General features: G+C 30.6%; 2 protein-coding genes across 3 annotated transcripts in view; one reads left to right on the top strand and one right to left on the bottom strand.

Annotated features, from left to right (window-relative positions):
* Positions 1-12,663, top strand: part of LOC111624566 (partner of Y14 and mago-like) — an 85,839-nt gene that overhangs the window by 13,716 nt on the left and 59,460 nt on the right. Inside the window, exon 2 of one of the 2 annotated variants that reach the window (XM_023367449.1) lies at positions 678-953. The exons of the other annotated variant lie outside the window; for it this stretch is intronic. The gene's annotated coding sequence lies outside the window, so the exon portion shown is untranslated. The remainder of the gene's footprint in view (positions 1-677; positions 954-12,663) is intronic. 2 annotated transcript variants of the gene reach the window in all.
* The window catches only part of LOC111624565, a 48,468-nt gene continuing 36,183 nt past the window's right edge, over positions 379-12,663 (bottom strand). The window contains exons 7-10 of the mRNA XM_023367446.1: positions 12,161-12,406; positions 11,937-12,078; positions 6,398-6,471; positions 379-598 (exon numbers count right to left, since the gene is read on the bottom strand). Of these exons, the coding sequence (XP_023223214.1) occupies positions 457-598; positions 6,398-6,471; positions 11,937-12,078; positions 12,161-12,406 (604 nt within the window). The 3' untranslated portion in view covers positions 379-456. The remainder of the gene's footprint in view (positions 599-6,397; positions 6,472-11,936; positions 12,079-12,160; positions 12,407-12,663) is intronic.

Genomic DNA, 12,663 nt, shown 5'->3' with positions numbered 1-12,663 from the left:
AAATTTAAATAAATTATAACAAAAACATGAATATATAAATTTATGATGATTTTAGACTTATTCATAAAATGCAGTCTAAGCAAACAGGTAAAATCCTTGTATGACCCACTGCAATGTGGAAATGTATCATGTCATTAAGGGAATACTAATTTTGTCCTCACTTAGAATTAAAATTAATCCTTCTATGCTAATATTGCTCTATTCATCTGAGTACCGTAGAAAATATTTATAAAAACTTTCATTATCAAAATTCATAAAATTTCTTTCTGAAATAAAATATTTTGTTATTTGTATTACTTTAAATGNAAAAAAAATAATTATACAAATAAAATGTTATTTTACAATAAGTAAAAAAAGTAAAAAATTATAAAACTTTGCAATTTATTAAAATTATGTATAAATATACATTTTAACAATTTACTTTTTACAGTTCATTTACATCACTAAGTAACAATGTTAATTCACAGTTGTCTCATAACAGAGTTCCTGTAACAGTCTAATATTTCCTCCATGCATCAAAACTCGTTTTAAAAAGTTATTACTTTCAGTAAAAAGCAGTTGGAATGAAATTTGGTGTACATTTTTGTTCCTTGAAATCCTAAAATTAAATATATTTTATAATTAATATATAAAAACTACACATTTATTTATAAATTACTTTTTTTTTTCAATTTTAGTGGAAAAAATGAATGAATAAACTACAAAATTAATAGACAATTTAGAAACTAAATCACTATGGCAGACTTTATATCATGTAAATTCAGAAAAATCTGTGTTCCAACTAAGCCACTCAAATGGTAACCAGAGTTTGTCTTATAACAAAATCTGTTTTCATCAGAAAACAAAGTTCAGTTGGCAAAAGAAATTTTATTCAGTATGCTTTTTTGGATTTAAACATCATCTCTTCAGGTTGATGGAATGGCAATATTAGCTGATGAAGGCCCCTAAATAAGGTAAAAAATGTTTATGATTTTATTAAAATCTTGTGCTTAAGTATGAATGGCTTATTTTTGCTGTATTGTCTACTGTTCCAGGTTTTGAGTTACTTTAAGCTCTCTATCTCATGGAATAGAGGGTAAAACTTTGATATTATATGATTATTTCATTACACAAATGAATTTTTCATACTATTCTAATTTGGAGAATGCCACTTTCATATTCATTCCAAAAAATCAACTCCATTAATGCAGCCATTAGGTAATTTGCAATTGCATTTATTGGAACATCTTAAATTTGCAATAAAGAAGGTTCACATTTACATGAACTGCATTTTCCAGACATGAAAATTTACATCTGAAAATTTCTAGTTACAATGCTCTTATCAATTTATAATCAGTTTAACTATGCTCACTAAAATACGAGTCATTGAATAGAGCACCTTGGAAAAGGTGTGATTATATTGATAACAATATTGTATTTTCATGATGACTCAGGATATCTTCTGTATTGAAGTTAAGACCATTTACAAAAATATACAATATTTTTGAGACTTTTCTTTATCCATTAACACGACCATAGACATAACAGTTAAATTGACTTGAAGAAAAACTTTATTAAAAAGACAAATAATAATTGATATTGTTTTTAACTTTGAATTTTTATCTATTATTATTTGTCTTTTTAATAAAGTTTTTCTTCAAGTCAATTTAACTGTTACATCTGGTTGTGTTAATGGATAAAGAAAAGTCTCAAAAATATTGTGTATTTTTGTAAATGGTCTTAACTTCAAAACGATATTGTACTTGAATTCAAGATAAAATCAGTTTATTCATTAGATCAAGAATGTGCTGTTTCTAATTGTAAAAGTTTGGGATTTTTCTTTGTTCATTTTGTTTGCTTCCATTCTGTTATGTGCATTTCTTTGGTAATTTTGAAACTTTGACAATGATTTCCATTTCAACCAATAAAATTGTATAAAAATCACCCATTTCCTGTGTCTTTTATCCTAAATTTAGTCACCCTACTTATATTTTTCGGAATAATCTTGGTATCATTGTTTTCCTTGTTTAATTGTGTCCAATGAACTATATTTTATATATGAACTTTATTCTATAGTTCATATAAGGATAGGATGTCCCAAAATAGCCAGTTGTAAGAAAAAAATATGATTAATTTTTTTCAAATTATTAAGTTTAACAATATTTTGAAAATATTGATAAGCTGTAATTAATTCTTTAAAGTTTAGTATTTTCAGCCTTATATTTCTAACATACCATATAAATAAAATGAATTTTTTTGTTCTTACTTACTATAATTATCAGATGCAATCACAGTGCAGTATTAAGTATAGTTCAGCAACAAAGTTTAATAAAACAAATTTAAATGATTAAACAAAGTATTTGGTAACATTTTCATGAATGCAGAATTCAAATGAAAAAATAAAATGACAAGTGATGAATATTATGCACTATTACTCAATGATACTTTTAAAACTATCAAAAAACTAATATTGATATACTTTTTGGCTTTAAATCTATCCACAACCAGGTTAAAAGTAGCATTGTGATGACTTAGTTTAAAGCAAACACTCACCAACATTAATTTTTTTTTTCCTGGTTCTAAAGATATCATTGATTAATAGTTCAAAAGAAAGAAAAACTAAAACTTGTAAATTTTTATTTGAATTCTTCATTCCTGAAAACACTTTAAATGATTGACAGCAAAAGTAAATCAGTAGTTAAAAATAAAATATTTGTATTGCTGCATTGTTACTTCAAATTTCTTACAAATTTGACAGTTTTACTAGTACACACCAGTGGCGCGCCACTTTCCTTGTATTTTCTAAAAAATAAATACATATTGTGCGATTATTTTCATTATGTATCTTATTACAAATTTCTATACTACATGTGAAAAAAATGATAAGATTGCTATTGTATATTCAAATATTAGGGGCATAATGGGAGCGCTGTACTGTCAGCTTTCAAACAGCCAGATTATACTCATTTGCACATGCGCTTTACAGAGCACCAACCTCACCTGGTTTAGCTGGTAGAAGCTACACACATAACGCTTCCAATGATTCTACCTCTGACCAGTTCTGGGCTGTTAGCCATCTGCCTGCTAGATATTTGGCAGCCCTCACCCGATTATGTGAATCATGAGTAGATTTATAACTCAACCCAACCGATAGAAATTTACTGGTATGTTTTTATGATATTTCTGTATAGTTGACAGGATTTGTAAAAAAAAATCCATTAAAATATTTGATATTTTTATTCTGCTCTCCCATCTTATATTACTTATGGATTTCAATGTTAAACCAGTGATATTACAATTTTGTATATCCCATCTTTAAGGGGATGCAGAAAAAAATGTGTACAATTCTTGTATAATGTTAAAAAATTAACTGTTACTTTGGCAGCATCATTTACAACTAAATTTAATGAATGAGAGAGATGCATAAGGTACAGAAAAAGCTCTAGAATTTATTTTCCTTAAATTTACAATTTATGTATCGTTGTCATAAAAATTTCTTTTTCCACTTTTTCCCAAGGCTCCTAATATTCAAGTACAAAGTAACTGGTTTCAACTTATTTCTACTTTAGTAGTAGTTAAATAATTAAGCGATTAGGGAATTGGAGACATAAATAAAATCCTGCTGAAAGAGCCAAAATTTTACTTAAACAAAAGCTTAACCGAACCAATCTCTAGCTGAGTACAGTGGGGTCCATTTCTTCCTAGTATTAGATGTAATAAAGACAGAAATTTTTCCAGTTCAATGAGAATTGTAAATTTTGGAAATTTCCATGGACACCTGGTCTAAAACAAATTAGTTAGAAAATGAATGACTATTAAGTTTAACAAATTTAGATTTTTACAGCTATGGTGAGAAACGTTTAAATTTATAACAACCTTGTCATGTCCTTTGAGAAATATACTAGTGATGCGACAAAAGAGGCATTTGACATTGACCAGTATCGGCATCCTCGGTATTTGGCATGCACGCACTGCATAGCTACCAAGATCGTCTCTGATTCCATCCATGAGCCACTGGTAGGGAACAATTTTAACTACGTGGATTGTTTTAATATTTAAAAAGTAAAGAATATTTTATGCTATTTTTATGTATGTTTCTTCACAAAACTATATTTAATTATAATTTTGTTTAAAAGTATATTCATACAATTGAATATTTTGTACCAGGTATGTATAATTGTATATCCATCACACATTTTATTTTAACAAGTAAGTTTTTATAATTTTATTTTTAATTTTAGCCCTTATATTATGGCTAGCGATTTAGAATGTAATTGTGATATTAAAAGTTTATTTCAAAAAAGTTTTGGCTCAAGACCATATCAAAAAGAAAACATTATTAAAAGAGAAAGACCAATGCCTAAATTAAATATAAATACATCAACAATAAAATTTATGAAGACATAAAATGGCGTTGTGGATACATAAAAATGCAAAAATTGTTTTGTTGGCCTTGTCTACTATTTTCAAATAAAATTAGTGTGTGGAATAAGAATGGCTTTGATGATTTAAATAATTTGAGTAAAGCTCGCAAAGGACACAAAAATCGTAAATCTCACATCAATTCTTTCGTAAAATTGAAGCAATTTGGAAATCAAAATAGAATAGAATTTAACATTAGTAAACAATATGAAATAAATATTGAAAATTATAACAAAGTTACAGCTAATAGATATATTATATCTAAATTAGTAGATGTTATCAAAGCAAGAATTGGCATTTAGAGGGCATAGGGAATCTATTGAATCTAATATAACAGAGGTACAGTGGAACTTCGGTATACGACCTTAATCCGTTCCCGATGTTTGGACTTATACCAAATTGGACGTATATCAAACCAACCTTTCCCATAAGAAGTAATGAAAAAATGATTAATCCGTTCTCGTGAAAAAAAATGGCTAACTTTAAACACCTCGCTTTCCTGGCTAATTCCTGCTTGATTTTTTGTGAGATCAGCGTGTATCTTTTTAGCCTTCTCGCAAATAATTGCTTCCGATACGCTGTCTCCAGCACTGTTTTTCAGTTATCCAAAGCAAAAGCAATTTCTCAACATGATCTAATGTCTTCGATCTCTGTTTAGAAATTGATTTAACCCCTTTCGCAACGTTAGCAGATTTAATAATGTCTTTATTTTTCGCGATTGTCCATATCATCGTTCTCGGAATACGGTAAACAACAGTTAAATCTCGAACACGCGTGCCACCTTCGTATTTCTCAACAATCTCTTTCATCAGTTCCATTATAATTCTAGTCATTTTTTTTAGTTTTCTGTTGCTTTTCATTTGCCTTTTTGTGATTCGTGATTAATAAAAATAATAAAATTTTACTTACGAATTAAAATCAGTCAAAATTTAACAAAGTTATAAACCGTTGCACCGCGAACGTCTAGTCTGGTCTTGTACACCGATAGTGCTACTTGTTCATTGATGGCGCGTATAATTGAATTATGTCGTATACCGAACAAAAGTCGTATACCAAGCAAAATTTTTTCATCCAAACAGGACGTATTCCGAATTAGATGTATTCTAAAGCAGACGTATACCGAGGTACCACTGTAATTATATTGAACTTGCTTGTTTATTAAGTGCATTAGATAATCTATTAATTAAAAGTGCATTAGAGAAGTCTACGGTTTTTATTGGCTTATCGAACAAATGAATACGAATGTACCCTAGACCAGGGGTCGGCAGTTTGTCAAGTGAGAAGAGCCAAATTGTCATGAAAACAAGATAACAAAAGTACCAGAGAGCCGCATATTAATTTAAATGTGTGAAATACGACACACGACAGGGGTGCCTTTAGTGGACGTTTTTGGAATAACGTTACATGGATGGACGGACACACGTTCAATGTGTTATACATATAGATATGCTTCAAATGCTACCACTCTTAAGCGACACATATTGATCAATGCGAGTGTGGTCATGTGCAGACAGCATACAACTCTATCTCATAAAGGCATAAGTTATAAGGCTGTGGTGAAATGAGGTGAGGTGAAATTGGAGTTTATGTCCGAAGAGCCGCAAACGTCTATGCAAAGAGCCGCATGTGGCTCGCGAGCCGCTAATTCCGACCCCTGTCCTAGACCATCATTGACTGATTGCCCCTGGAAGTCAGCTTCTCACAGAAACACAGCTTCCCTATCATCAAATGTCATGGCACGCCACTGGTATGTAAAAATTAGTCAACATCACTCACAAGTCAACCATATTTCAGAATACCATTTTTTCATTTATAAAATAGAAAATATGCCAAAATTCATTTATTCAATTTAAATTATGTTTGTGTGATTTTATTTCTTTTTCTGCACCATTGTAATCTTTTCATATACTGTTGTGAAAATTTTTTATTCAAAAATTATTTCTTTAATGAATTAAACAAATATGAAAATAAATCTAGATAAAATTTAAAAACTTACTTATTGAAAACACTTTGCAGCTGATTGTGATTGAATATTGAAGCATGAATATGAAATGATGATAAATTGGAAAGCTGAGAATAGAAAATATATTTACAATATATATATAATCATATTTTATTTCAAATATTAGAATTAAATAAATAAATAATTAAATATACTATTATAAAGTATTTCCCCTAGAACAAGAGTAGAGTTGATGTGCTAAATCTCAGACGTCTCATAACTAAGCAATGAAACAGTAAAGTAAAAACTTCAAAAATTCAATCATATCATGTGACTGTTTTTTATAATCTCAAATTTCTTGAATATAATGTTGGAAATTTCAAATAGATTATAACATTTAAAAATTCACAAATGGGACTATGTAATAGATGCAATTCCATTAATGTTACCGAATTCTGGACAGAAGTTGAACCATCGTCATATGATTAATACAAATGAAATTCAGTGGCAAGAGTAGTTATATATTGAAGTCAAAACAGAGTGAAGAACATTACAAGTATAATCAATAAACACAAAAAAAAACTATTGAAGAAACAGTAATTTGATTATTCCTATTTCATCAATCATGTATTTTCATATCTTAAGATGATATGAGAATAGAGAATTATAAAGTTTAACTTGCATAAAAACAAATTGCACTGAAAATGAAATTTTCATTGTCTGCCATTATATATTATGAAGTCAACATGGAATTGCCTGGAAGGATTAAGATTCTTTTATATGCTAAAGAAAAGGATCAGCTGTATTTATTAAGATAAATACATACATACATACATACTGCCAGGACTTTCATCTATTATAAGACTATATTTTAATTCTTTACCACGGTTTGAATAGATATTAGTCATGCCTTAGCAAGAAACTAAACTAAACAATTTAGAATTAATATAAATCATGTAGTCCAGAAATAAAAGTTTGCTTACACTGAATTCATAATGTAGCTGCCAGTTTTCAGAATATAAGTTGAAAACCAACAATTAAAATTCGTTTTAATTTAAAAAAAAACTAAGGATGTTAAATCAGTTAAGGAATCAACTTTTTAATACAGATGAAATGTTTTCTGAGACATTTCTGAGAGTTTTCTGTTTACATCACAGCTTCAGATCTCAAACAAGTTTTTTAAATTGAACATACATTTGCATCAGCACTCTACAGTCATTTGAACCAAGAATATGAATTTGAAATGTTAATTAATTAAACTTTATAAACATAATTATTCAAACAAATGAATGAACAAAATTTTAAATATAGATACAAACATCAAAAAGAAGCAACATAAAATATGCTAAATTAAATTACAGTTCAAGAACACAGTATAATTCAATGATGCAAAGTGATTTATTATTTAAAAATTAAAATGAATTTTTAAAATTTTTTAACAGTTCATTACGTCCAGACATTGTCATTTTGAAATGTTTTCGATTTAACTTCAAAATATGAGTGAGCAGAGCATTTCTTTTAATCTCTATATCTTATATAATTTCGGGGGGGCGCTGCTTGCAGTTGAGCGTGTTAGTGAACTTTTACGTGAGCTTCTTTGAAGTCCAAATTATGGAAAATATCTCAACACTTGAACTTATCAAACAACAGGTTGCCGATCAAATACATCAACAGACAGAAACATTTAACATTAATGAAGATCACGTAAACTGTCAGGATAATCCAGCAACAAGCATTGATAATAGTACACATACAACAACTACCATTAATGATACTACAGATACTTCCTCATCCATAACTGATAACAGATATAGATTTAGTTAATACACTCTCACTTATATTTCAGGAAACCCTCACTAAATATACACAAATCTCAAATAAGGCACAAATCTCACACAAAGACCACGAATACCAAAAATCAACACATCAAAGGTAGTAGGAAAAACACTACATTATGTAAACACTCACTTACTACCAAACTACATTCATTCAATTTCTACACTTACAGATATTCATACATTAGTTTATGCTGGGGCAGTCACAGTAGTGACACACCATGGACTGAAAATACAATCACAGACACACACACACAAAACACAATTCTATCACAAGCCTACCTGGCAGAGAATAATAGAAACACAAATAAATGACATTAGACAGCAATTAGGCAGGCTGACACAATACACTAAATACAACATTACACCCAAATTAATGAAACAACTCAAAAACATTTTCAAGAAAATCAACACACACACATTACAGAATACATCGATACACTAAAACAGAAACTCTCAGCCAAAGCACGTAGACTCAAGCGATACAAAACATGTACATTACGAAAACAACAAAATAAATTATTCACAACAATGAAAAACTTTTCTACAGACAAATCAGTACCAAAACAAACACTGATACACAGCACAGTGGCACACCAACAGAAGAAGAACTCACAACTTATTGGTCTTCTCTTTGGTCCAATGCTGTTATACACAATGCTCATGCAGGCTGGATCGAGGAAGAGAACAGAAACTTGCACAACATACCAACTCTGTCCCGAGTTGAAATAAACGTACACGATATCTGCTACACTGTTAACAGAACACACAACTGGAAAAATCTGGTTTAGACAACATTCACAATTTCTGGTACAAAAAGTTTACATCACTGCACCAGGAACTAGCCTAAACTCTAACACACATCATCATCAATCCACAAGACATGCCAAAATTTCTTACTCAGGGCATCACCTACATGAAACCTAAAAACAACAAAACCACAGACCCCACACAATACAGACCAATTACATGTCTTCCAACACTCTACAAATTATTGACATCCTGTATCACAAACAAAATATACAAACATGTTGAAGAACACGACATTCTTACAGAACAACAAAAAGGTTGCCGTAGAAATCACAGGGGATGCAAAGAACAGTTACTCATAGATTCAGTCATTCTACGGCAAGCACACAAACAACACAGAAACATACACATGGCATATATAGACTACAGAAAAGCATTCGACAGTGTTCCACACAGTTGGCTGCTACATATTCTACACATGTACAAAATACATCCATCACTCATTGCATTCTTCGAAAACACTATGCAGCACTGGAGAACAACACTACATCTCAGGGTTAGTAACACTTCCATACAAACAAACGAAATATTCATTAGGCGAGGAATTTTTCAAGGAGATTCCTTGAGTCCTCTCTGGTTCTGCCTAGCCCTGAATCCATTATCCAACATGTTAAACAACACGCATTATGGCTACAATATCAGACATGAAAAAACAACACAGTTTACACTGTCACATCTCATGTACATGGACGACATAAAACTTTATGCATCCACACAAAAACAACTTCATCAACTCCTACAAATCACACATTCATACACTAAGGACATACAAATGGAGTTTGGCCTAGACAAATGCAAAAAACTTCACATAGAAAAAGGAATCCTGAAGAAAGAAGATTTTGCACTTGGAAATGGAGACGTTATTGATTCCATGGAAGAGGGCGAGTTCTACAAGTATTTAGGATTCCAACAGGCCAAACTAATGGAACATACACAAATAAAGCAAAGATTAATTAATAAATACCAAAGTAGGTTAAATGCCATTCTCAAAACACAGCTAAATGCAAAACACAGTTAAAGCAATAAACACATATGTCATCCCTCTACTCACATGCTCTTTTGGAGTTATACATTGGACTCACACAGATCTCAAGCAACTCCAAAGAAAAACAAGAACAACACTTACTAAGCATAAACAACATCATCCTAAATCCGTTATAGAAAGATGAACCCTTCCACATAAAGATAGCGGACGTGGTCTGATTGACATAGTTAACCTTCACTACAAACAAATACAGTCACTGCAAGAGTTTTTCTACAGGAAACAAGAAACATCACAATTACATAAAGCAGTAACTCTAGCAGACTCAAATAATACACCATTAAACTTACACTCACAACATACAGACTTGACACAACATATAAAAAGCATAGACACCATTAAGCAATCGTGGGCTCGAAAGGCACTCCATGGCAGGCATCCTTATGACCTGGCCCAGGATTTTGTTGACAAAACTGCGTCAAACAGCTGGTTGGATTGGGGATGTTTCTTTGGGGAGATGGAAGGATTTATGATTGCCATACAGGATCAGGTCATAAATACTAAAAACTACAGAAAACACATACTCAAAGATACAACACTCACAAATGACACATGCAGAAAATGTCACATCATGCCAGAAACTATACAACACATTACATGTGGTTTCAAGCTCTTGGCACAGACAGATTATTTACACAGACATAATCAAGTAACAAATATAATACACCAAGAGCTTGCAAACAAACAAATTATTAGACATGCATGAACCATACTACAAATACATTCCACAGGCAGTATTGGAAAACAACATGCACAAACTGTACTACGACAGAGCCATAATTACAGATAAAACAATTTACCACAACAGACCAGACATCACACTCATTGACAAACACAATAAAATCACATACATTATAGACATAGCCATTTCAAACACTCAACAATATGCAATGTTTTTGCAATGTGTTTTGTACATTTCAATGTACAAAGCGAGTTCTGTGTACCTGAACGAGTTCTGTGTACTTGCTAATTTTTTCAGTGCATGTGTTTTGTACATTGAAATGTACAAAACACATGCACCAAAAAAATTAGCAAGTACACAGAACTTGCCCAGGAAATAAGGCATCTGTGGAGGATGGATAGGGTGCTTATTTTACCTGTTGTTCTCTCCTGTATAGGTGTGTAGTTTGTGTGTGATTCCACACACACTACACAAAAACCTGGGAACATTACAATTGAATAGAAATACATACATAACACTACAGAAGGCCACTATATTTGAATACATGCCATATTGTTAGGAAATTCCTGAATACAGGCACTGACACACTTATTTAATTTTAGTTTTATTTTGGTTGCTATGCCTTGACTCTGGTTCGGCATAGTACACAGCCACCGGTGTGAACTGAGTATAACCCACTAANATTTGTTTGAATCCTGTCAAGTGACATACCAACTAAAATGTTCTGTATTAGGGGAGGAGTTTAGATGTGATTATTTGAAGAATGAGGTTATGTCAAAAATTACCTTATTTAAGCTCTTCTCCTTTTTCTCTAAATCTTTGGAATTTCTTCGTTAATTTTACTATGATTTGTGTGTTTTTATATTATTATTAATTTGTCCCCATTGTAAGAAATTTAAATTTAAATCAATAAACAATAATAATAATAATAATAATATAATTTCAATTAAATAAAATTTGATTTTATATTTTATTTTTGACAGATTGAAGATTGGAAATCAAATATTTCATTAAAAAATAAATTTTCATCAGAATAAATTGAGATTTACTCAAAAAAATTAAACAATGTTTTTAGAGAAGAAAAAAATAAATTGAGAAAACTTTTTCCACTTAATTTCTAAATTTTGTGTTAGCTTACAATAAAAAATCTTTGATATGAGAATTCATTGCATTTTAGATAAAATTCAATATAATTCATTACATTATCAATAAAATTACACAAACCTTGACTACAGATGCATATATCTTTCCAGCAACTAATGTTTGTTTGAAGTCTGTTCTTAAGCAAACTCTTTCAATCTTTGTAGCTTCAGACAAAGAGCTCCAAAATGTTTCAGAATTTAGATCAAAATGTCCATGATAAATTCTATAAACATAAAATAAAATTTTTAACAAATAAAATTTAAAATTTGTATATATATAACTAATAAAGATATAACATTTCTTACACAAGATCAACTAATGAAACTGTATTTTTCAAAAAATGGCACAGAGATGATATGTAATTGCAAGTTCCTCGAGACCCTAATTCAACTAAGATTAACCTTTTTATATTTTTACAGTTCTTTGAAACTTCTTGTAAGAAATATCCGTGTCTAATAAAAGGAAGATTTCTTAACACTAATTTCTGTAATGCCATTAAATGAGGTATAACAGCCAAGTCTGTATCAGTGATATGCAAACCATTCATATTGCTAAAATATAAAAACATTTATTTAGAATTAAACATTTTATTTGAAAAATAAAATAATAATAATAATAATAATAATAATAATAATAATAACTCTCCCGTGGTCACCACCTGGTCGTGGTGGGAGAGCCCAGTAATTTTACTGAACCATAGGGCAATGCAGGCTGGAGCACAAGCTCCTGGTAGGGACACCCATGCCAGTAAGGTCTATGGGGAGAAATGAAGCTAAGAGTGACCACACACCCACATTCTGTGGAGATA

The sequence above is a fragment of the Centruroides sculpturatus genome, unplaced genomic scaffold (genome assembly GCF_000671375.1).
Source record: "Centruroides sculpturatus isolate CEXI.00-Female unplaced genomic scaffold, Cexi_2.0 scaffold15, whole genome shotgun sequence".
Taxonomy (NCBI): Eukaryota; Metazoa; Arthropoda; class Arachnida; order Scorpiones; family Buthidae; genus Centruroides; species Centruroides sculpturatus.
Note: the sequence above shows the minus strand (reverse complement) of the source record. Positions and strands in the feature narration are given on the sequence as shown.